Raw genomic sequence first — 25470 nt, forward strand, 5'->3', positions numbered from 1 at the left:
CAAACTGTAAAGATTAAAGGGTTTATCAAAGTAAAATGTTAGAATTATTTGTTGACCTATCTCAAACCCCCATGCTCTACTGTAGGGTAAATTCATCAGGATTCACTTCCAAGCTGGCAAACTGGCTAAAGCTGACATTGAGACCTGTGAGTTGGCTTTGATTATTTCTCAATGCTTTCCTAAATTCACAGATGAAATGTAATTATATCATCTCCATTTTCTCACTCTCCCTCTCCCTCAGACCTGCTGGAGAAGTCCAGAGTGTCCTTCCAGCTGCCCGATGAGAGAGGCTACCACATCTTCTTCCAGATGATGACAGGCCACAAACCTGAGATAGTTGGTACGACAAAGTAGAGTTTCAGGAGAAATTATTCCCACATCTGTGGAACTTGTTAAAAATATTCATAGTCCACACTAATAATACTATTACAATGATTACATCCAAGGTAACAAGGCATCTAGACATGGGACAGGTCTCTGGGAAATATCTATCAAGTAATACACTGTGATGCACTAGTCCACAAGTCTCAGTCTCCTCTTAATGCTATTCATTATATACTACATGTATCATTGAGTCCATCTATTGAGTAAAGGAGGGAGAGATACTGTAAAGTAGGACAGCAGAATTCTAAGAGATTTAACTAACAAGCTGTTCTCCGTTGTCCACAGAAATGTCGCTCATCACCACCAACCCCTACGACTTCCCCATGTGCAGCCAGGGACAGATCGCTGTGGCCAGCATCGACGACAATGAAGAGTTGGATGCCACAGATGTGAGTCAAACAAAGGGTTAACCAAACTCTAGATATGGAATGGATAGGACCACCATACACACTGAATGCACTGTGAAAATACAACTTGGTAGCGGCTGGGAATTGTCATGATTTAATCTACATTGACAATTTAGTCATTTAGGAGACTCCCTTATCCATAGCAACTTAGAGTACGTAAGTGCATACATTTTCATACTGGTCCCTCATGGGATTTGAACCCACAACCCTGGGGTAGCAAGTGTCCTGCTCTACCAACTGAGCTACATGGGACAATTCACTTGTGTTAGTTAAGCATGTGCCTCAAGCCACTCTTCATAACTTCACATTTCGTCATGTAAGGCTTCCATTTGAGAGCTAAGTGCCTTGTGGAACTGTGTAAAACTCCTTTTGTGTTTCCATCACTAATGTGTTGGCACAGAGTAATATCTATTCATCCCATTCGTTCTGGAGTGAGCAAAGAACTGTAGTGTAACTGAGCAAACAACTGTTCAGTTAATCTCTGTTGTACTTCCTCTTTAATGTCAGGATGCCATTACAATCCTGGGCTTCACTAATGATGAGAAGATTGGCATCTACAAGCTGACAGGAGCTGTAGTGCACCATGGAAACTTGAAATTCAAGCAGAAGCAGCGTGAGGAGCAGGCCGAGCCAGACGGCACAGAGGGTGAGTCCCACTCATAGATATACAATATGTAGAGCATTAGTCCCATTCCCAGTCCCCAACATAGAAATAGAACACCTAAGACAGACAGTGCCACATGAAAGTCAGGCAGGAGATCATTTTTGGGGACCAAATTACCACCTTCAGTTATGATTTGAGCAAACAATTTGTCAATGTGACATCAGAAAAAAGTGATCTTGTGTCCCTGAGTCTGTTGTTGTTGGTTCTCTCTCCAGTGGCTGATAAAATTGGCTACCTGCTGGGCCTGAACTCAGCTGAGATGTTGAAGGCTATGTGCTACCCCAGAGTGAAGGTCGGCAACGAGTATGTGACCAAGGGACAGACTGTGGCTCAGGTAAGGCAGCCAAACATGGCATCTACCTTTTTCTGAGAGATTGATTATTTTGGGGACAAGTGCATTGCTGTAATTGAATAGTGATGTTTTTCCCAAGCTTGTATCACCTTATCACCAGACATGGTCAATATCTAATGTATTCATTTGAGGTATTATCATTGCAGGTTAATAACTCAGTCATGGCTCTGGCCAAGTCCATCTATGAGAGGATGTTCTTGTGGATGGTCATCCGTATCAATGAGATGTTGGACACCAAGAATCCAAGACAGTTCTATATCGGTGTGCTTGACATTGCCGGGTTTGAGATCTTTGATGTGAGTATGAGACCAGAACAAGACAATTAGATGTGATTGAGATGGATTACAGTCTTGTATGATGAAATGATCCCTTTTAAAACTCCATCAACAGTACAACAGCATGGAGCAGCTGTGCATCAACTTCACCAATGAGAAACTGCAACAGTTTTTCAACCACACCATGTTCGTCCTGGAGCAAGAGGAGTACAAGAAGGAGGGAATCGTCTGGGCCTTCATTGACTTCGGCATGGACTTGGCTGCCTGCATTGAGCTTATTGAGAAGGTAAGATGTCTGTGAGGATTATAATGGACCATTATAATGGGCCATAACAGCAAAGCGCTTAGCGACCATTATTATCACAGTGGTACAATGCATCTGACTGTTGAGAACTCAATATGTTTCCTGTTTTGTGCCCCAAAATGAATATAATCCTATAATAGCATGTTTGCTAAGATAATAAATATGATCTTAAATTATGCTAATTTGATATACATCTCTTTTTGTAAAGCCATTGGGCATCTTCTCCATCCTTGAAGAGGAGTGCATGTTCCCCAAGTCTTCAGACACTACCTTCAAGGACAAGCTGTACGCCCAGCATCTTGGCAAAACAAAGTCGTTTGAGAAGCCCAAGCCTGCCAAAGGCAAGCAAGAGGCCCACTTCTCCCTGGTGCATTACGCCGGCACTGTGGACTACAACATCACTGGATGGCTAGAGAAGAACAAGGACCCCCTGAACGACTCAGTTTGTCAGTTGTACGGGAAGTCAGGAGTCAAAATTTTGGCTGCCCTGTATCCCCCTCCCCCTCCAGAGGGTAAGACTAGCATCATGTCACAATATTTAACTAAATACTGGTTACAACTCAGACCCAAATGTTCTTGAGTCTTTTAATGCACCACAATTTCTCAATAGGTGTTATTCTACACAATCTGATTGGCAGCATTGGCCTCTAGATACGTGTGAAGTTAACCAGAGATTCTCTGGTTTATAATTAGTGTGCTTGCTGAAGACAAGACCACTCTAGATTTCTTACATACGCTTATTATGATTCTATTTATTCCACCCGCTCTAGGAAATGTAACTTTCCCCCATTTTAACAGACAAAGCCAAGAAAGGAGGCAAGAAGAAGGGTGGTTCCATGCAGACTGTGTCCTCCCAGTTCAGGGTGAGCTTTTGAAATGTGTAGATTCAGTCCTTCAAAAGGTGCAATTATTCTAAATTACAGTCGGCCTGAGAAAATGGTTTGTAACCCCCTTACAGGAGAACTTACATAAGCTGATGACCAACTTGAGGAGCACTCATCCTCACTTTGTGCGCTGCCTGATCCCCAACGAGTCAAAGACTCCAGGTACAAGAAATATTGAGTTAAATATGTCATCTCATCAGTATAGTATCAGTAACCTTAACAATCCCAATCTATAACCTGTTTATGAGTGTTAAAAGAGACTTGTTTTGTTTTACCAGGTCTGATGGAGAACTTCCTGGTTATCCACCAGCTCAGGTGTAATGGTGTACTGGAGGGTATCAGGATCTGCAGAAAGGGCTTCCCCAGCAGAATCCTCTATGCTGACTTCAAGCAGAGGTACACACACTCTCACACACACACACCACACACACACCACACACACACAGAGAGAAATTATTGGCACTCTTGATAAAGATGAGCAGAAAAGACTATCAAATAACACTGATACTGAGCTATATTGTACAGTCAAACATTTGTGAATTATATTATTTTATACTCAGAGAAAGAGATTTTGTTCAACAATTCTTATTTTATTTTAAGATAGGGTGCATCATGATTGGCACCCCTGTTTTCAGTACGAGGACAATGGCACTGAGTCTTTTTCTAGAATGTTGTATGAGATTGTAGATCACAATGGGAGGGATGTTGGACCCTCCTTACAGAATCCTTCCAGATCCTTGATATCCATTGTCTGCACTTATGGACGGCCCTCTTCAATACAAACCACAGGTTTTCAATGGGGTTCAAGTCTGGAGACTGAGATGGCCATAGTAAAATGTTGATTATGTGGTTGATGAACCATTTCCTTGTGGATTTTGATGTGTGCTTGGGGTTATTGTCTTGCCAACCGAGATTTTGGCTAAAATGTCATGGTACTGGGTAAAGGTCATGATGCCGTTGACCTTAACGAGGCCCCCGGATCAGTTGACGTTAAGTAGCCCCATAACATCACCATATTTTACAGTAGGTATGGGTTTATAGCTTTTAGACCATAGAATATGGCTCAGCATTTGTATTATTCATTTTAGACAGTCTATTTTGCTCATCTTTATCAAGGGTGCCGATCATTATGAACCTCACTGTATAACCAACCAACTAATTACAACTTGTCATATTTTAAAACTGTCCTCTCATTCAGGTACAAAGTACTGAATGCCAGTGTCATCCCTGAGGGCCAGTTCATGGACAACAAGAAGGCTTCTGAGAAGCTGCTTGGGTCCATTGATGTGAATCACGAGGATTACAAGTTTGGACACACCAAGGTCAGTCAAATACCCCCCCCCCCAGCAAAATCTGACAACAAAACACAGCTTGAATAATAATTTAAACCTGTACCATATAAAATCTCTCTAGGTGATCTATCCATCCTTTTGTTCTTTCTTCTTCATTTAACTAATGGAAAAGGTGGAAAAACGTTGTTGTGTTTTTCTTCAAAGTCATACATCACAAGTATAGATGTGAAACTAGTCATTATCATGTGCATTGTGTTAGAGTGGTATGGCTGCAGTTATCTACATCTGTGTACATTATTAATATACAACTGTACAATACCTAACAACTTAGACACAACCTATCCCGTGGTTTGTTTGCAACTATTGCAGAGTTAATGTTGTTTAAATCAATATAGTGGTGTTGTTCCCCTCTTCTGATTCAAGCCTTTCTATCTGTGGTTCCATTGACCATGTTAACCTGTGTCTCAGGTGTTCTTCAAAGCCGGTCTGCTGGGTGTCCTGGAGGAGATGAGAGATGAGAAGCTGGCTGCTCTGGTCGGCATGGTCCAGGCTCTCAGCCGTGGATTCCTCATGAGGAGAGAGTTCACCAAGATGATGGAGAGGAGGTGAGGAATAGTAGACATCTTGGCAAAGCTTTCTGTCAACCACCTGTATCTAATGCATTATGATTACATACTGTATATGCTGTGAGTTGTTCAGAATGAGAAGGTACATCTTATAATGGTCTACTAAAGCTTTAGGGTTAATTCATTTAGTCCAGAAATGGATGTAGCAACTAAGGATTCTAGCTTTATAGCTGCAGTTTGGGATGTGGCTGTTCAATTGTCTTTTAATGTGTGATATTAACCCATTCCTTATTGAAGAATATAAAAATGTCTCATGAGCTTAGCATAATCTGTCAGTCCTCGCATTTAGAGCACTGTCTTTGAATTTAAGAGGGGTTACATTTCCCAAGCCCCTTTCAGCTGTATACAAAAAGTGGTGGGGGTTCCATTTTGTTATTCTTCGACTCCCAGAATGTAGCTTTATGAAACATCCCACTGGTCATTTCAACCCCCAAATTAAATGTGATGACGTTGAAACAACCTGGATTTAAAAAAAGTTATCAATGTAAGGGAATTTTGTATTTTTTTTCCACTCAACTTTGAACCTAAATCCAATAACATGGTGACATTTCTGTTGTTTTCACGTTGAATTCACGTTGAATTCACGTTAGACCAAATGTAAATCAAAAATAGATGTTGAACTGACGTCTGTCCCTTCTGGGACGTCACTCACGATGCCACTGTATCCTTTCTGTTGAACAGAGAGTCTATCTTCGCCATCCAGTACAACATCCGCTCATTCATGAATGTCAAAACCTGGCCATGGATGAAGTTGTACTTCAAGATCAAGCCCCTGCTGCAGAGCGCTGAGACTGAGAAGGAGCTGGCCAACATGAAGGAGAACTATGAGAAGATGAAGACAGATCTGGCCAAGGCTCTGTCCACAAAGAAGCAAATGGAGGAGAAGTTGGTGGCCCTGACACAGGAGAAGAACGACCTGTCACTCCAAGTCGCATCTGTGAGTCAGCAACGACCTTCAGGAGGGCACATTTACATACACATGAATAGATTTGAACATCTTGGCCATGTTCTGTTATAATCTCCACCTGGCACAGCCAGAAGAGGACTGGCCACCCCTCATAGCCGGGTTCCTCTCTAGGTTTCTTCCTAGGTTTTGGCCTTTCTAGGGAGTTTTTCCTAGCCACCGTGCTTCTACACCTGCATTGCTTGCTGTTTGGGGTTTTAGGCTGGGTTTCTATACAGCACTTTGAGATATCAGCTGATGTACGAAGGGCTTTATAAATACATTTGATTTGATTTCCACACACATACACATGCATATGAACCCACTAAAGTATGTGTTTAACTGACACATTTTTATTGCCAGTGTTATATACTTTATAAAATTCATTGATTTCTTTTGATTTGCTCGACCTTCAATACACAAAGTGAGGCCTCTGATTTTGTTTACCCCTGTTCTGAAACCAGGAAGGAGAGAGTCTGAACGATGCTGAGGAAAGGTGCGAGGGGCTCATCAAGAGCAAGATCCAGCAGGAGGCCAAACTCAAAGAGACGACCGAGAGGCTGGAGGATGAGGAGGAGATCAATGCTGAGTTGACTGCCAAGAAGAGGAAGCTGGAGGATGAGTGCTCTGAGCTGAAGAAGGACATTGATGACCTGGAACTCACCCTGGCCAAAGTGGAGAAGGAGAAGCACGCCACTGAAAACAAGGTCTTGTGTCTTACTATAGACAGTCTAACCAACAATAATCCAAACATTAAACAACTCAAAACATAGCATAACATAAATGTAATTCACGTTGTATTATGGGTGCAGGAAATATTAAGATACAATAGGGGAATTTCACTTGCTTGGTACTCACTCACATTCATTGTATGTTCTGCTCCCCCTCATTTATGACTTCCACTCAGTAGACTGGCATGGTGAACACTGACATCTAGTGTTGAATCTACAGTACAGTAGTTGTTGATTAATTTCTAATCTAAATTAAATGAATGTAACATTTGACAAACTAAATCTCCCCTTTATGGTGAAGTATAATTATGTTGTGGCCATTTTCAGGTTAAAAACCTGACAGAGGAGATGGCGTCTATGGATGAGAGTGTTGCCAAGCTGACCAAGGAGAAGAAAGCCCTCCAAGAGGCCCACCAGCAGACACTGGATGACCTGCAGGCAGAGGAGGACAAAGTCAACACTCTGACCAAGGCCAAGACCAAGCTGGAACAGCAAGTGGACGACGTGAGTGGAGTTTGACATTTTGGCCATGATAGTATGTATGATGATATTATCTTCAGTTGTTTAGATTTTAATAATATGTGTTTTTATCTTCTAGCTTGAGGGTTCTCTGGAGCAAGAGAAGAAGCTCCGTATGGACCTTGAGAGATCCAAGAGAAAGCTGGAGGGAGATCTGAAACTGGCCCAGGAGTCCATAATGGACCTGGAGAATGACAAGCAGCAAGCTGATGAGAAAATCAAGAAGTAAACACAAACAAATGACTACAGTATTACCTGCTATAATGGTTGTTCTTGACAAATTCTTGTAATTATGAATTAGCACTTGCTTGTGATTCTTAAAAGCAAAGTGAATGGTATGATACTCTCCCTTTACACTAGTGGTCACCAACCGGTCGATCGCGATCGACTTGTCGATCTCCAAGGCATTTCTAGTCGATCGCCAAACATTTCTGTAAAAACCCAATGATAAAGCCTTCTGTCCCTATTTTTTATTTTTTTCTCGGGCTGTTGGTGTCAGGTGCAGCCAATTCAGCTGCCCTGTGGGCCGGGTAGGCAAACTGTTGCCATTTAATGTGTCTGAATGTACAACCACTGCCTTCCTGGTGGGCCTGGAGAGAAAATCAAGTGCACTATGCTACCGCTGGCCAATCAGATAGCTCAAATGACCAAGTCTGCAGTAACGTGGAAGAAAGATACGGCAAAATTGATACTGTGAGATTACAAAACCACGACTAGAGAGAGAGACTGTCAACGAATACAGCAAAGAGCTGCTGTTTCTATGAGAGAGTTCGTGTTTAAGTTCTTACTCAGCCCTGTCAACACTTTGTTTTCAACACTTTTATAAGCCATAAAATGCGCGTTCTTCTTATTTCCACTCAGCGCTACAACAAGCAGAGCAACAGTTATGAATGAATTGGAAAGTGTATCTACAGGCGTTGTTGTTATTATTAGCGGCTTGGGTCCTTTGTAATATCAATGAATATTTCCCTTTCTCTGTTCAAAGGAGTAACAACATGAATTTGTGTACGAGGCAGAAATAATGCGATAATAATAAGCGCGACACGAGTTTCGCCATCAGCTGGAAGACGGTGTCCCTTTATGGTCAGTGTCAGTGGAGGAAAGGGAGAGCAGAGGGATGTTGAGAGACGGACCCTCAATCTGCTGCTCTCGCCCTCTGATGAGACAGACCCTCAATCTGCTGCTCTCTCCCTCTGCTGAGACAGACCATCAATCTGCTGCTCTCTCCCTCTGCTGAGACAGACCCTCAATCTGCTGCTCTCTCCCTCTGCTGAGACGGACCCTCAATCTGCTGCTCTCTCCCTCTGATGAGACAGACCCTCAATCTGCTGCTCTCTCCCTCTGATGAGACAGACCCTCAATCTGCTGCTCTCTCCCTCTGCTGAGACAGACCCTCAATCTGCTGCTCTCTCCCTCTGATGAGACAGACCCTCAATCTGCTGCTCTCTCCCTCTGATGAGACAGACCCTCAATCTGCTGCTCTCTCCCTCTGATGAGACAGACCCTCAATCTGCTGCTCTCTCCCTCTGCTGAGACAGACCCTCAATCTGCTGCTCTCTCCCTCTGATGAGACAGACCCTCAATCTGCTGCTCTCTCCCTCTGATGAGACAGACCCTCAATCTGCTGCTCTCTCCCTCTGATGAGACAGACCCTCAATCTGCTGCTCTCTCCCTCTGATGAGACAGACCCTCAATCTGCTGCTCTCTCCCTCTGCTGTGACAGACCCTCAATCTGCTGCTCCCTCCCTCTGCTGAGACTGACCCTCAATCTGCTGCTCCCTCCCTCTGCTGAGACAGACCCTCAATCTGATGCTCCCTCCCTCTGCTGAGACAGACCCTCAATCTGATGCTCTCTCCCTCTGCTGAGACAGACCCTCAATCTGCTGCTCTCTCCCTCTGCTGAGACAGACCCTCAATCTGCTGCTCTCTCCCTCTGCTGAGACAGACCCTCAATCTGCTGCTCTCGCCCTCTGATGAGACAGACCCTCAATCTGCTGCTCTCTCCCTCTGCTGAGACAGACCCTCAATCTGCTGCTCTCTCCCTCTGATGAGACGGACCCTCAATCTGCTGCTCTCTCCCTCTGCTGAGACAGACCCTCAATCTGCTGCTCTCTCCCTTTGCTGAGACAGACCCTCAATCTGCTGCTCTCTCCCTCTGATGAGACGGACCCTCAATCTGCTGCTCTCTCCCTCTGCTGAGACAGACCCTCAATCTGATGCTCTCTCCCTCTGCTGAGACAGACCCTCAATCTGCTGCTCTCTCCCTCTGATGAGACGGACCCTCAATCTGCTGCTCTCTCCCTCTGCTGAGACAGACCCTCAATCTGATGCTCTCTCCCTTTGCTGAGACAGATCCTCAATCTGCTGCTCTCTCCCTCTGCTGAGACGGACCCTCAGATGCAGGCACCATCAGCCCAGTAAAATAGAAGTAAAAGCAAATCATGTAAATGTATGCTCACTCAGCTGTGCCTCACAAGTAGTACAACAACGGATCTATTACCGGTGTGATCATATAGCCTACCTCAAATGTTGAAATATATATGTATTTTTTTAATGACCTGAACAACAATGCATTGGCAGGTAAATTCAAGGAAAGCCAGAATGCAGTGATAATGTATTGGGCCTATAGCTTACTGAACAAACCACATTGCTACAGTACTGTTTTAAATAGGTTAATGTTGCATAGGCTTACATGTTGAAAGGTATGTTAATAAAAAAATCAGAGAGGTAGATCTCGGCATTTTGACTCAGAAGGTGATCTTGACTCAGAAAATGGGTGGGTGACCACTGCTTTACGCTATAGAAACAAAACCAACTCTGCAATCAACCTGTTTGTGTTTCTTAGGAAGGAGTTTGAGACCACTCAGCTCCTCAGCAAGGTTGAGGATGAGCAGTCTCTGGGAGCTCAGCTGCAGAAGAAGATCAAGGAACTCCAGGTACAGTACAGGATATAAGCTCCAGTACAGAAAAGCACAGACTTGAATCATTTCCTGAAAAACATTCTTCTGGTGGCAAACATTTTTCCAGGTGGCTTCTGACAGCTGAGTAGGTTGGAAGATGGTGTTTCTTAACATTGTGGTTTTGGTTCCTTAATGGGACACTGTCTACTGAATTTATTAGTGTAACTGGCTTCGTATTAAACACATTTATGCAAAATATACATACTATTATTATTTTGTGAGGTTCAATTGTTTCAACTGTATTGTAGTGTTCATCCCCCTGCTCCTGCCCCCTGTTCTAGGCCCGTATTGAGGAGCTGGAGGAGGAAATTGAGGCTGAGCGTGCTGCCAGGGCTAAGGTTGAGAAGCAGAGGGCCGATCTCTCCAGGGAACTTGAGGAGATCAGCGAGAGGCTGGAGGAGGCCGGCGGCGCCACTGCTGCTCAGATTGAGATGAACAAGAAGCGTGAGGCTGAGTTCCAGAAGCTGCGTCGTGATCTTGAAGAGTCCACCCTGCAGCATGAGGCCACAGCCGCCGCTCTGCGCAAGAAGCAGGCCGACAGTGTGGCTGAGCTCGGGGAGCAGATCGACAACCTGCAGCGCGTCAAGCAGAAGCTGGAGAAGGAGAAGAGCGAGTACAAGATGGAGATTGATGACCTCTCCAGCAACATGGAGGCCGTTGCCAAGGCTAAGGTGAGTAGTGATGTTTTGGTCAAGCAGTGTTGAGGAGGGTCAACTACATCACCATTCAAGTGACCTGAAGTTGACAGGAGTCACATATATAAAGTAATGATGGAACATGTTTCACTAACAGGGCAATCTGGAGAAGATGTGCCGTACTCTTGAGGACCAGCTGAGCGAGCTCAAGACTAAGAATGATGAGAATGTTCGCCAGGTCAATGACATCAGCGGACAGAGGGCCAGACTCCTGACAGAAAATGGTACCATCAACAATGAACAACAAGCCAATCCTTTCCTTCAGTAAAACACAATAACATGTTGGGGGCTGTATCCACATAGTTTCTACTGTACTATTCACCACCTAACATTCCCTATGATACCTCAGAATACATTTTCAATCTTAGAGAACAGAGACCCTATTAACAAGATGTTACTCTGTCCCTGCAGGTGAGTTTGGTCGCCAGCTGGAGGAGAAGGAAGCCCTGGTGTCTCAGCTGACCAGAGGAAAACAGGCCTTCACCCAGCAGGTGGAGGAACTAAAGAGGGCAGTTGAGGAGGAGGTCAAGGTAAGGGACCCAAGATGGACTTCGCGTCCACAGAGTTTAGAGCTATATCTTCATATAGAGGGTGACTATCCCACCGTCTGAGACTCCTAATGTCTCTCCACCCTCAGAGACTCCTACTGTCTCTCCACCCTCAGAGACTCCTACTGTCTCTCCACCCTCAGAGACTCCTACTGTCTCTCCACCCTCAGAGACTCCTACTGTCTCTCCACCCTCAGAGACTCCTACTGTCTCTCCACCCTCAGAGACTCCTACTGTCTCTCCACCCTCAGAGACTCCTACTGTCTCTCCACCCTCAGAGACTCCTACTGTCTCTCCACCCTCAGAGACTCCTACTGTCTCTCCACCCTCAGAGACTCCTACTGTCATTTGTTTGACTCTCTCTCTAATCTGTCTTTGTCTTTCTTTCTCACAGGCTAAAAACGCATTGGCCCACGGTGTCCAGTCTGCCCGCCATGACTGTGACCTCCTGAGGGAGCAGTTTGAGGAGGAGCAGGAGGCCAAGGCAGAGCTGCAACGCGGCATGTCCAAGGCCAACAGTGAGGTGGCTCAGTGGAGGACTAAGTATGAAACTGATGCTATCCAGCGCACAGAGGAGCTGGAGGAGGCCAAGTGAGTCACACAGAACAGCAACAACTCAGATATTGTGTGGATAGTGAGGGTGGCAGGGGGCTCTGACAAAATGTTACATCAATGTGTATTGTCTGTCAAAATAAAAAATGACACCATAAAACCACCGTCTGTTGTCCAACAGGAAGAAGCTGGCTCAGCGTCTGCAGGATGCTGAGGAGACCATTGAGGCAACCAACTCCAAGTGCGCCTCCCTGGAGAAGACCAAGCAGAGGCTGCAGGGAGAGGTGGAGGACCTCATGATTGATGTTGAGAGAGCCAACGCATTGGCTGCCAACCTCGACAAGAAGCAGAGGAACTTTGACAAGGTGAAAATGAATAAACCTATATTTTCTCATCAATTGTGTAATTGTTGCATATTTCTAACTTGATAACTCTTCATCTACGACTTCTCATGAAAATCCCATGGATTCTCCTAGGTTCTGGCAGAATGGAAGCAGAAGTATGAGGAGGGCCAGGCTGAGCTGGAAGGAGCTCAGAAGGAGGCTCGCTCTATGAGCACTGAACTCTTCAAGATGAAGAACTCCTACGAGGAGGCTTTGGATCATCTGGAGACTCTGAAGAGAGAGAACAAGAACCTGCAACGTGAGCCTTTGACAGCAGTACTATTTTGTTCATGTTTGGCTAGTGTTTTGAAAATGGAGGGAACTGCAATCAAAATGAATATTACACCATTTCAGAAAAGCCATGTTCAGTATAATTTGTATATATTTTACTTGTAGTTGGTATTCCTTTGAACATTCCAAATAAGTGGTTGGCGATTAGATTTGCAAGATCCTATGAAGAGCAGTTCATGTATTAACTGTTAATATGATTTAATGTCAAATTCTGCGCATTGGCATATCCACTGAAAACACCCCAAGTCTAAACTTCTTGTGTGTGTGTGCAGAGGAGATCTCTGACCTTACTGAGCAGATCGGAGAGACTGGCAAGAGCATCCATGAGCTGGAGAAGGCCAAGAAGACCGTGGAGACAGAAAAGTCTGAGATCCAGACCGCTCTGGAGGAGGCTGAGGTACAAACTACAGCTGTTTGATGGGATAAGCAGTGTTAAACTAGCCAACACACCAGCTACAGTCCAATGCCTGCTATAGTGAAATACTCTCTGTAATGGAGTTCTTTGTAGTCATATATATTTAATTCCTACATCCAAATGTATTGAACACAATTGGCCTGACTGCTTCTGTTTGTCCAGGGAACACTGGAGCACGAGGAATCCAAGATTCTGCGTGTGCAGCTGGAGCTGAACCAGATCAAGGGTGAGGTGGACAGGAAGATCGCAGAGAAGGACGAGGAGATGGAGCAGATCAAGAGGAACAGCCAGAGGGTGGTTGACTCCATGCAGAGCACCCTGGACTCTGAGGTCAGGAGCAGGAATGATGCCCTGAGGGTGAAGAAGAAGATGGAGGGAGACCTGAACGAGATGGAGATCCAGCTGAGCCACTCCAACAGGATGGCCTCTGAGGCCCAGAAACAGCTGAGGAACGTCCAGGGACAGCTCAAGGTAAAGGGACATCAGGCTCAAAAATCTGAACATGGAGACGGATTTGTTTGTGAATCTGTAGAAAATAATAGAACAGAGGAATTGAATAGAGTGGTTTATGTACTAAAGGTAGCGATACTGGGGAAATTCTTACCAGTGAACATTTCTATCACTGATCAATCCTATCACCTCTACTTCCTCAAGTCCTAATGAACGTATGTCATTGTGAACCCCAGGATGCCCAATTGCACCTTGATGATGCCGTCCGTGTCGCAGAGGACATGAAGGAGCAGGCAGCCATGGTGGAGCGCAGAAACGGTCTGATGGTGGCTGAAATCGAGGAGCTGAGAGTTGCTCTGGAGCAGACAGAGAGAGGCCGCAAAGTGGCTGAGACTGAGCTGGTTGACGCCAGCGAGCGTGTTGGACTACTGCACTCCCAGGTATGGGTCAAAAGCCGTTTCTAATGAAACTCAACCAAGCATACAGTTTAAACACACCTTGAATTCAACAATTCTTGCTTTGAGAGTTTAATCATTTCAGCCTTGTAAGTTCTCTTTAAAGCAAAACAAATAGTATTGTTTCCTCCTTCAGAACACCAGCCTTCTGAACACCAAGAAGAAGCTGGAGACTGACCTGGTGCAGGTGCAGGGAGAGGTGGACGACATCGTCCAGGAGGCCAGGAATGCAGAGGAGAAGGCCAAGAAGGCAATCACTGACGTGAGTCCTTGAATTACATCAACTTGATTTGTCCCCATGTGCCAATGATAGCTGGGCTGGTTAAGAACAACAAAGATCTCAGAGGAATGTTATGATTTTTGACGATTGGTGCATAAATGAAACAAACTACTTATCCAGGCGGCCATGATGGCTGAGGAGCTGAAGAAGGAGCAGGACACCAGTTCTCACCTGGAGAGGATGAAGAAGAACCTGGAGATCACAGTCAAGGACCTGCAGCACCGCCTGGATGAGGCTGAGAATCTGGCCATGAAGGGAGGCAAGAAGCAGCTCCAGAAACTGGAGTCCAGGGTGAGTTATCAGCAGGGTGGATTAGGGTGGTTTGAAAGACTGATTGCTGGAAAAGTATTTGATCATATGAAAATAAACAGGAGCATTGTTTAATGACTTGTTCTCACAATAACCCACCTAGATCAGGGGTTCCCAAACTTCTTTGCATCAGGGACCCCTTCATAATATCAGAACACAACTCTTACTTTAGAGTGCGATATAAATAGCATCCACACAGCAGTGCATGGTCAGACCAATCAGGTCTTGGCTGCTGGGAAAGAACATTTGACAGTCCCCTCTCTTGGCATCAGAGGGAATATTTTCCAGTTTTAAAGCATAAATTAGTGCAATTATGTTCAAAACAAAAACGTTGGGAACATGTTACTGTTATGTTATGGAGTTGAGAAGAATTGGAGCCAAGACCTTCAAATTAAGTCAAGATATAAACATGTATTTATCTAGTCGTTTCATTTAGGCTTGTACAACTCTTCCAAACTGCAATTTAATTAATAGATTCAATAATAATAATAATACAAATTTCTGATACATAAACACACATTCATCCAATTCATATCATAGTGATATTTGATTTACATCTAGTTACAGTTGTTTAATTTCTCTCTCTCTCTCTAGATCGAGAACTTCATGTCTCATTCACTCTGCTGCAAAAGGGCCGTTACTAGGGAAGCTAGCGTTGCTATGCGGGGCTACCAGCTAGCACTCTAACGGCTAAATTAGCTTGTAGGCTAGAGGACTTTCATAAGTTCATAAAAACATAACATCTTAACAAACATTACTCTCTATAATATGGTGCTTTTCCACTCGCTTACCTTCAAAATAATGACATACAAATGTATTTATGTCGGTGCTTCTGTCTTGCTGTGGACTCACTTGGCAAACTTCGCAATCCCCCATAACAGAAGCAAACTCATAACATTAAAAGAGGCGCGTGGCGGCCTCTATTGGCCATACTGGTACTGCAACATGCACGACAAAATCGGTCAAATCAAACAAGAGTCCTATATATTATAACTACAAGAAGAATGGAGTTTAAAAAATATATATAATTGTTAGAATAGTGGGCCTACCAGTATCACTGTGAGCCTCCCAGGCCCATGTTGTACATCTAAGGGTTAAGAACATAAACAGTGGATGAATAATATTACATTGTATTGGACCTTCTAATCTTGTTCCACAGATCCTTGGTAGTTTCATCTGTTGTTGCTAGCAATATTCATAAACAAATTTAAATGTAAATTCCACTTTGGGAACCACATAATGAAAGACAACAATTGTGCCTCCTTGACTGGGTAAAAGACTCATCCTCTGTTTTACAAAGATTTGTTTCACCACCTCAAATGCCTAAATGTATTTGTTCCACAAAGGTGCGTGAGCTCGAGACTGAGGTGGAGGCCGAGCAGAGAAGAGGTGCAGACGCAGTCAAGGGAGTCCGGAAGTATGAGCGCAGAGTCAAGGAGCTTACTTACCAGGTAAGAGAAAGTGTCAAGTTTGTGAAGAATGAACTAACACAGACAGGTTTCTGTGTAAAACTATTGGGACATTGATTCTTTGCTCTTCTCTCACAGACTGAGGAGGATAAGAAGAACGTTAGCAGACTTCAGGACCTGGTAGATAAGCTGCAGATGAAAGTGAAGGCCTACAAGAGGCATTCTGAGGAGGCGGTGAGTCACTGACAAAACTTCATGTCCATACAGTTTGACGTGTTGCTACAGCAACAACACATCAGTCAACAATGACAATTGACAGTGCAAGTAAATGCTGATGAAATTATGCAAATTTCTGAGTGCCTCGTATTTGTTACCAACTTAAAGGAGAGGGGTTGAATATGAATTAGCTGCACCAGGGGCTGGTCTAGTGATTGTGCTGGAGGCAGTGGTTTGATCCCCTGTTCTGCCACTCACTTCCTCTGCTGTATCATCTAGCTCCTTGTATACATTGTTATCCTAAATCTATTTTTTTGTATTTAAAAAAAAAAAAAAACATTTAAAATCATCAGAATATTTATTTGCTACCTGAAGCTTCAAACTTTAAATGCTGATGTTCTGCTCTCCCTCTCTTTTCCTCACCCAGGAGGAAGCAGCAAACCAGCACATGTCTAAGTTCAGGAAGGTTCAGCATGAGCTGGAGGAGGCTGAGGAGCGTGCTGACATCGCTGAGACTCAGGTCAACAAGCTCAGAGCCAAGACCCGTGACTCTGGAAAGGTACAGAACTGCTGCTAAACCTGTACCTGATTCATGTTCAGATATGACCACATCAACAACACCTATGATTCAGTCTTCTCAGACGTCAATACAGACCTTTTACACTCAACTGTATTGAAGATCTCTAAGAAGAACATTTCAGGAAGGGCTAAACAATCTAATGAGAGTAATTCAGTTAGTACTTAAAAATCAGATATCCAAGCGAAGTACTGAGCACTAAAGACTTGATCCATTATAGTCTATCCATATATTTATCATGTTCATTATTATTACTGATCCATTATATTCTATCCATATATTTATCATGTTCATTATTATTACTGATCCATTATATTCTATCCATATATTTATCATGTTCATTATTATTACTGATCCATTATATTCTATCCATATATTTATCATGTTCATTATTATTACTGATCCATTATAGTCTATCCATATATTTATCATGTTCATTATTATTACTGATCCATTATATTATTTATTTCTTCTTACAGGGAAAAGAAGTTGCTGAATAAACAAGACCAAAGAATTGAAGATCAAAGTCTTACCATTTTCCTGTGATGCATAAAATATGATTTTCATGGTGAAATGTTGACCATTGATTAAAAACATGTGGATCTACATACACTTCCTTTGTGACTGTGGACTTATTACTCAGCAAACAGATTTTTCATACCATAATATATTGTACTTTAATTAATGGAGCAATCTGGGATTCCAACAACAATGAGGTAACATTTTTTTGGTAAACATCTGAGGGATGAGAAATTTAAACACAATCCAATTCTCAGAAGGAGCTATGGATGTAAGGACTGATCGTCCATAACATCAACATTATAGCTTTAACTCTTTACACTCAGTGGAATTTTAGTCATATTGTCAGAACAAAGTTCTCAGAAAACAACAAACCAGAGTTTGGCATTTGAATTTTGTCACAGATTATGCAAATATGAATCTGTTGTGGACACACTGCATAAACATGAATGGTGATAGAGTATCTGATCAAATTAGATGGTGATTGACCATCAGGTCAGATGGTGGTCAGATGGTGATAGACCATCAGGTCAGATGGTGGTCAGATGGGTCAGATGGTGATAGACCATCAGGTCAGATGGTGGTCAGATGGTGATAGACCATCAGGTCAGATGGTGATAGAGCATGTGACCAAATTACTGAAGATTTTAGTTCTGGGTTTTACTGATATTATATCCGTATAAATGAGAAAATAAATTACACGTGATGTTGTTTTATCATTTTTCAATAGGGCAGATATAATTTCTAAGGGATATTTTGGTAATACACATTACAAACACACATTTTCACATTATAAACAAAATAATATACCATCTACACAGTCATACACATCTACACAGTAATACACAACAGTTTGTACAACGCTACTCAAACCAGAGCATACCGGACCAGAGCATCCATATCCCCGGATTCCTACCGCAAGCTCCGGACCTTTTTTTTCATACTCTGTTAAGTATGCTCTCTCTTTCACACTTTTACTTTCTTTCTCTCTCGGAGGACCTGAGCCCTAGGACCATGCCTCAGGAAACCTGGCCTGATGACTCCTTGCTGTCCCCAACCACCTGGCAGTGCTGCTGCTCCGGTGTCAAATGTTCTGCCTGTGATGTCATCACAACTGTCATTGTCAGTCTAATGGGTTACAGACAGGAAGTCACACCCACCTTCTAGGAGAGAAAGAACATCTAGAGCTTTCTCAGATTCACAACATCTTGTTTAGAGCTTCATTCATTCTTTAAAATGAAAATTCATCTTTCATTCATATAAGTAGCTTGACATTCTGAGAGGAGACCATGTTGAGCCGGAGTGTTGTGACGCAGTTGCGTGCTTTTCCCCTTTGACCGGAGTGTTGTGACGCAGTTGCGTGCTTTTTCCCTTGGACCGGAGTGTTGTGACGCAGTTGCGATGCAGTTGCGTGCTTTTTCCCTTGGACCGGAGTGTTGTGACGCAGTTGCGTGCTTTTTCCTTTGGGCCGGAGTGTTGTGACGCAGTTGCGTCCAGCTGTTTTCCTCTGCCTGAATAAAGTGTGCCTGTTCAGGAGCTCATCTCTGCTCTCCTGCACCTGACTTCCTTCGACCAGTTGCGCCCACTCTGACAGGCACAGTCATTTGCATAAACAAATTGTTCTCTGTCATAAACATAACTACATAGCCAATGATATGTATAATCATGAAAACCGTAATAATGCAATTTAGAAAAGTAATATTTCATGATATCGGCGGATGCGTTAGATTGAGACATGCAGTCCATGCAAAAAAAACTGAAAAAGTATCTCTAGCTTAAATTGACGGATTTGGATTATTTGTTTTATGTTAAATTTCCGGGGAAATTGTAGGCGAAGGGTTAATGTTTTGTTTTCCACTGCTAAATGTTTTGAATATGTTTTTGTTGCCTTAATGAACATGACCCGCCTTATGGGCCTTGCTAATTATTGCAAATCCCCAAACAACATTTAGTATAACTCTTCTCCAATAGAGGGCGCTAAATGCCCAGACTAGAAAAAGCTACACAAGGGGCCTTTCTTTTGCCTGCCACTGCAAAGGTTAGTGGAGGTGCCTGAAAGAGATCCTGGCTGGGAATCAGAGGAGTCTAAAGCATTGAGGAATTGGAGGAGCCCAAAGCATTTGGGAATCAGAGGAGTCTAAATCATTGTCAAAACAAACAGTTAATAATACCACAGTTAACCTCTCCACCCTGAATGGCTGTGAGTCAGCATGTAGAGAGTGTTTTCCCTGACAGTTGGTTGGCGAGCATATTTATAGACAACATGTGTGAGTGTTTTAGGAAACTGGGGATCAACGGCTGTACTCAACAAGGGCTTCCCCTGGGCTGTCTGGCAGGAAGTATTTATGGATTACTGTGGTGTGTGTGCTCTGTAGGGGGATCAAAGAGATCCACTTCAAGTGACAGCAATAATCCCTTGTTGATGTCACTTTTTAAATCCACTTCAAAACAGTGTAGATGAAGGGGAGGAGACATGTTAAAGAAGGATTTTAAGCCTTGAGACATGGATTGTGTATGTGTGCCATTCAGAGGGTGAATGGACAAGACAAAATATTGAAGTGCCTTTCAACGGGGTATGGTAGTAGGTGCCAGGAGCACCGGTTTGTGTCAAGAACGGCAACACTGCTTGGTTTTTCGTGCTCAACAGTTTCCTGTGTGTATCAAGAATGGCCCACCAACCAAAGGACATCCAACCAACTTGGCACAACTGTGGGAAACATTGGAGTCAAAATGGGCCAGAATTCCATTGGGACACTTTCTCCACCTTGTAGAGTCCAGGCCCTGATGAATTGAGGCTGTTCTGAGGGCAAAAAGGGGGGTGCAACTCAATATTAGGAAGGTGTTCTTAATGTTTTGTACACTCAGTGTACAGTCAACTTCAAAATTATTGGCACCCTTCATGAGGATTCGTACAATAAATAATACAAATACTGAGCAATATTGTACGCTAAAAATAATGGGAATATTTGATTATTTATTGTAATTGTTAAGGAACTGTTTAGACAACCTTAATGTTTCGTTCATGTTCAGAATAAATAATAATACAGAAAACTCCAAAAGGAGATGTCAAAAGAAAGATACAAAATAAAACCCTGCTGGTGGGAGATGGTTCAGCTGATTAGCTCAGTAATCCCTCCCAGCTGTTCACAGACCTCTAATGCAGACCAGAGCTTCCTCCACTGGCCCCTCCTCCACTGGCCCGTGGGGATGGGATGTGCATGATAGTAGTATGTTGAATAACTGGCCCCTCCTCCATTGGGCCCCTAGGCAAGGGATGTGCATGATAGTAGTGTGTTGAATAACTGGCCCCTCCTCCATTGGGCCCCTAGGCAAGGGATGTGTATGATAGTAGTGTGTTGAATAACTGGCCCCTCCTCCACTGGGCCCCTAGGCAAGGGATGTGCATGATAGTAGTGTGTTGAATAACTGTGGCTTAACACTCCTTTTACCTACTACATAACATAACACAATTGCTCAGAGAAAGAGATTTTAATTTAACAAGTAAAACAATTTATTTGTTGAAATACTCACTACTTCGCCAGCTAAAATGTCCTGGTACTTGGTAGAGTTCATTATGCCTTTGACCTTAACAAAGGCCCCAGGACCAGTGTAATCAAAACAGCCCATAACATCAAACAGTAGGTGTGTGGTTCTGTCCTGCATCTACATCCTTCTTTCAACACTACTGGTGGGCGTGGTCAAACAACACTGACATTTGTTGGATTCTCTCTATAAGGATTTTTTTTATGGAAACCCTCTTTAAAAAAAAGAGACGCAGCGCCTGAGACCACTGTGCCCGTCAGGAACCCTTCCAAAAGAGCCTATTGGTGAGGAAATAGCATTACATTGTCGATCTGGTGACCCGAAGACGCAACCAAGTTCTGTTATTCTCCCACTTTCAACTTTGGATATTTCTTCGCTTTCCGAACCACCGTCTTCCTCACTGTGTGTGGGGATAAGATTCACTTGTGCAACAGAATATTTGTATTAATTGTGCTGTCAATGTTCACTTGAACCAGGTGTAAAGGACGTCATGCTGCTTGCTTAGCGATCACCACTTCCTCCTTATTCGGAACATACCGAGGCTCAAACTCAGGACCTCTATCTCACAAACACATGACCTCCTTCTCACAAACACATGACCTCCTTCTCACAAACACATGACCACCTGAAGAGTCTGAAGAACCAGTCGCACCACCAAAAAGCTAACTGTTCAGCAGTACAAGTGGAGACACTGCAGGCTGAGGACTGAGTTTCAGCTCCCCATCTGCTACACAAGCAATTACAAGTCTATACCCGATTAGGAAAAAAGCATTTTAATGTATTCGGTAATGTTACACTTATCCAGGTTTACCAGAGGGTTCAAATTGCAATGATTTAGAGGCTAGATGGCTTCGTCAGCAGAGCGGAGGCGTCACAGTTTTATGAGAAAACTATAAATAGAATCCACAGTGGCGGGAGAGGTTGGAATGAAGGCCCAACAGTCAGCCAACACAGACTAGATACATGGTGTCAGAAGGCAGTCATGGAGCAGTGAGCAGTTACCCACACTGTACGCTTACATTAAATTGCAGGTTTTGTGAAACCTGTGGTTCTGAAACACAATGGCCACCCTCCATGCTGACAACATTGAAGACGCATGCAAGTAGGCCAGCAGCATACCACCCTGCATACCACTGCTGGCTTGCTTCTGAAGCAAAGCAGGGTTGGTCCAGATCAGTCCCTGGATGGGAGACCAGATGGTGTTGGAGGGCCAGTAGGAGGCACTCTTTCCTCTGGTCTAAAAATATATATCCCAATGCCCAGGGCAGTGATTGGGGACACTGTCCTGTGTAGGGTGCCTTCTTTTGGATGGGACGTTAAACGGGTGTCCTGACTCTCTGAGGTCATTAAAGATCCAATGCACTTATCGTAAGAGTAGGGGTGTTAACCCCGGGGTCCTGGCTAAATTCCCAATCTGGCCCTCGAAACCATCACGGTCACCTAATAATCCCCAGTTTACAATTGGCTCATTAATCCCCCTCCTCTCCCCTGTAACTATTCCCCAGGTCGTTGCTGTAAATGAGAACATGTTCTCAGTCAACTTACCTGGTAAAATAACAGATAAATAAAATTAAAAAGTTCTCAGAACGCCTGTATTTGATGTTTATTAACATATCAGCTAACCACATCATATGTGTAGCAATCTGACGTGGCTCACAACCAATAAGAGACTCTGGAGTCATGATCCTATGTGACCTAAAGAGAAAGGTCCTGTCCCAGGACCATGGAGTGTGAGGGCAAGTTGATCAGACACATTGGTCCCACACTGAAGTCATTTCAATGTTGTGATTTTGAACATAATTAGTGTTGAATAAGTTCTGAAAGAAGAGGAAGCATTAACTAGTTCAGAAAGAAGAGGAAGCATTAACTAGTTCAGAAAGAAGAGGAAGCATTAACTAGTTCAGAAAGAAGAGGAAGCATTAACTAGTTCAGAAAGAAGAGGAAGCATTAACTAGTTCAGAAAGAAGAGGAAGCATTAACTAGTTCAGAAAGAAGAGGAAGCATTAACTAGTTCAGAAAGAAGAGGAAGCATTAACTAGTTCAGAAAGAAGAGGAAGCATTAACTAGTTCAGAAAGAAGGGGAATCATTAACTAGTTCAGAAAGAAGAGGAAGCATTAACTAGTTCAGAAAGAAGGGGAAGCATTAACTAGTTCAGAAAGAAGAGGAAGCATTAACTAGTTCTGAAAGAAGAGGAATCATTAACTAGTTCAGAAAGAAGAGGAAGCATTAACTAGTTCAGAAAGAAGAGGAAGCATTAACTAGTTCAGAAAGAAGAGGAAGCATTAACTAGTTCAGAAAGAAGAGGAAGCATTAACTAGTTCAGAAAGAAGAGGAAGCATTAACTAGTTCTGAAAGAAGAGGAAGCATTAACTAGTTCAGAAAGAAGAGGAAGCATTAACTAGTTCTGAAAGAAGAGGAAGCATTAACTAGTTCAGAAAGAAGAGGAAGCATTAACTAGTTCAGAAAGAAGAGGAAGCATTAACTAGTTCAGAAAGAAGAGGAAGCATTAACTAGTTCAGAAAGAAGAGGAAGCATTAACTAGTTCTGAAAGAAGAGGAAGCATTTTTGAGAATGGAAGGTTAGCTAGAATGGAAGGTTAGCTAGAATGGAAGGTTAGCTAGAATGGAAGGTTAGCTAGAATGGAAGGTTAGCTAGAATGGAAGGTTAGCTAGAATGGAAGGTTAGCTAGAATGGAAGGTTAGCTAGAAAGGAAGGTTAGCTAGAAAGGAAGGTTAGCTAGAAATGAAGCTTAGCTAGAAAGGAAGGTTAGCTATAATGGAAGGTTAGCTAGAATGGAAGTTTAGCTAGAATGGAAGGTTAGCTAGAAAGGAAGGTTAGCTAGAAAGGAAGGTTAGCTAGAAAGGAAAGTTAGCTAGAATGGAAGGTTAGCTAGAAAGTCACAGTCTCTATGCCACATTATTGTAGCTATTAAAAAGCTATTGGGGTGATTCCTCAAGAAACTAAAACAAAAACATACCATTCTTTTGGGGATTTTTATCCATTTAATCCATAGAAGGGTCCTGTGAATGAAGGATTGTTGACATGTATTTAACATGAGTTAAATAGTGTCCGTGGTATCAATTGCAGAACTATAAAGCAGAAGCTCTTATCAGGTCTTCAGTCATCCCAGATAAAACAGCTGCCATAGAGATCAAGCCTATTACCGAATCAGCAGTTAAAGGTAGACTGCCCTTTAAAACCAACTTCTCATTTGGGAAACGGTCTGTGATGCATGATATGAGTCAGAAACATTTACTACAAAGTTTGAATAGGATAATTTTGGTCATAAAAACAGAGTTTGGTAAGTGACTGAGTAACAACGGGTACATGAAGGTTGGGTTGGGATTACAGTTATGTCAACAATTTATGCCCCCGTTCCCATATTACCTAGGGGTGAGCAGATCTCATCATACTAGCATGAGTAATCATATCCGTTTAATCACGCTTGATACTTGGAATCGTATTTATTTGTGGTCGGAAAACTCAGAAGTGCACGTTAAAAATGCTGCTATATTAACTGCAATACACTGGTCTCAAATATATTCGCATAACTAGGCAACACAGAACTATTGCGGACTCACGGTAAAAATTAGAGCCTTTTTATGATATTAAAACGTGTCCCAGTCCAACATGCCTAACTCTGCCCACTGGGGCGTGGTTTACGGAGCGCTGTCTGAAAGAAGCTCTCGTGTCGTCCTATTCCACCGGATCGAGTTATCTAATCACACCGGTAAAGCCTATACAGTACCTCACATAAAATACTTAAGTTCCTTCACTCATTCACATGCGTTGATCAAAGGTAAACGACCCCGACTGATGAAAACGATTTACTTACTTAGTCCTATTAAATGATCAACTAAATGGGCTAATACATAGTCTAACGCATGGCTGGCTTCTACTGCCTGCATGTATTTCAGACACAGATTCAGATAAAGGGGCTAATACATAGTCTAAAGCATGGCTGGCTCCTACTGCCTGCATGTATTTCAGACACAGATACAGATAAAGGGGCTAATACATAGTCTAACGCATGGCTGGCTTCTACTGCCTGCATGTATTTCAGACACAGATACAGATAAAGGGGCTAATACATAGTCTAACGCATGACTGGCTTCTACTGCCTGCATGTATTTCAGACACAGATTCAGATAAAGGGGCTAATACATAGTCTAACGCATGGCTGGCTTCTACTGCCTGCATGTATTTCAGACACAGATTTAGATAAATGGGCTAATACATAGTCTAACGCATGGCTGGCTTCTACTGCCTGCATGTATTTCAGACACAGATTCAGATAAAGGGGCTAATACATAGTCTAACGCATGGCTGGCTTCTACTGCCTGCATGTATTTCAGACACAGATTCAGATAAAGGGGCTAATTCACTTGCCCCATATAGTTTCTCTAAAAAAGTAAGGGGTCTTGACAGCTGCCCTGATTTTTCCTAGATTGTGTTGTAGAGGCTTCCATTAAACACCCTCTGTGTT

General features: G+C 43.1%; 1 protein-coding gene across 3 annotated transcripts in view; it reads left to right on the top strand.

Moving 5' to 3' along the window:
- LOC110513772 (myosin heavy chain, fast skeletal muscle) overlaps nucleotides 1–25470 on the top strand; it is a 67557-nt gene that overhangs the window by 4017 nt on the left and 38070 nt on the right. The window contains exons 9-41 of one of the 3 annotated variants that reach the window (XM_036948817.1): nucleotides 86–146; nucleotides 242–340; nucleotides 670–773; nucleotides 1299–1437; nucleotides 1671–1789; nucleotides 1954–2103; nucleotides 2198–2368; nucleotides 2595–2898; nucleotides 3185–3249; nucleotides 3345–3432; nucleotides 3549–3666; nucleotides 4469–4592; nucleotides 5031–5167; nucleotides 5870–6125; nucleotides 6596–6838; nucleotides 7190–7366; nucleotides 7461–7606; nucleotides 10227–10317; nucleotides 10623–11012; nucleotides 11134–11260; nucleotides 11448–11566; nucleotides 11979–12175; nucleotides 12318–12501; nucleotides 12613–12778; nucleotides 13083–13207; nucleotides 13388–13696; nucleotides 13912–14115; nucleotides 14267–14392; nucleotides 14531–14701; nucleotides 16066–16170; nucleotides 16267–16362; nucleotides 16772–16903; nucleotides 17401–17533. The exons of the other annotated variants lie outside the window; for them this stretch is intronic. Coding sequence (XP_036804712.1) covers nucleotides 86–146; nucleotides 242–340; nucleotides 670–773; nucleotides 1299–1437; nucleotides 1671–1789; nucleotides 1954–2103; nucleotides 2198–2368; nucleotides 2595–2898; nucleotides 3185–3249; nucleotides 3345–3432; nucleotides 3549–3666; nucleotides 4469–4592; nucleotides 5031–5167; nucleotides 5870–6125; nucleotides 6596–6838; nucleotides 7190–7366; nucleotides 7461–7606; nucleotides 10227–10317; nucleotides 10623–11012; nucleotides 11134–11260; nucleotides 11448–11566; nucleotides 11979–12175; nucleotides 12318–12501; nucleotides 12613–12778; nucleotides 13083–13207; nucleotides 13388–13696; nucleotides 13912–14115; nucleotides 14267–14392; nucleotides 14531–14701; nucleotides 16066–16170; nucleotides 16267–16362; nucleotides 16772–16903; nucleotides 17401–17421 — 5064 coding nt within the window. The 3' untranslated portion in view covers nucleotides 17422–17533. Of the gene's footprint in view, nucleotides 1–85; nucleotides 147–241; nucleotides 341–669; nucleotides 774–1298; nucleotides 1438–1670; nucleotides 1790–1953; nucleotides 2104–2197; nucleotides 2369–2594; nucleotides 2899–3184; nucleotides 3250–3344; nucleotides 3433–3548; nucleotides 3667–4468; nucleotides 4593–5030; nucleotides 5168–5869; nucleotides 6126–6595; nucleotides 6839–7189; nucleotides 7367–7460; nucleotides 7607–10226; nucleotides 10318–10622; nucleotides 11013–11133; nucleotides 11261–11447; nucleotides 11567–11978; nucleotides 12176–12317; nucleotides 12502–12612; nucleotides 12779–13082; nucleotides 13208–13387; nucleotides 13697–13911; nucleotides 14116–14266; nucleotides 14393–14530; nucleotides 14702–16065; nucleotides 16171–16266; nucleotides 16363–16771; nucleotides 16904–17400; nucleotides 17534–25470 lie in introns of those variants that run through there. 3 annotated transcript variants of the gene reach the window in all.

The sequence above is a fragment of the Oncorhynchus mykiss genome, chromosome 17, assembly GCF_013265735.2.
Source record: "Oncorhynchus mykiss isolate Arlee chromosome 17, USDA_OmykA_1.1, whole genome shotgun sequence".
Lineage (NCBI taxonomy): Eukaryota > Metazoa > Chordata > Actinopteri > Salmoniformes > Salmonidae > Oncorhynchus > Oncorhynchus mykiss.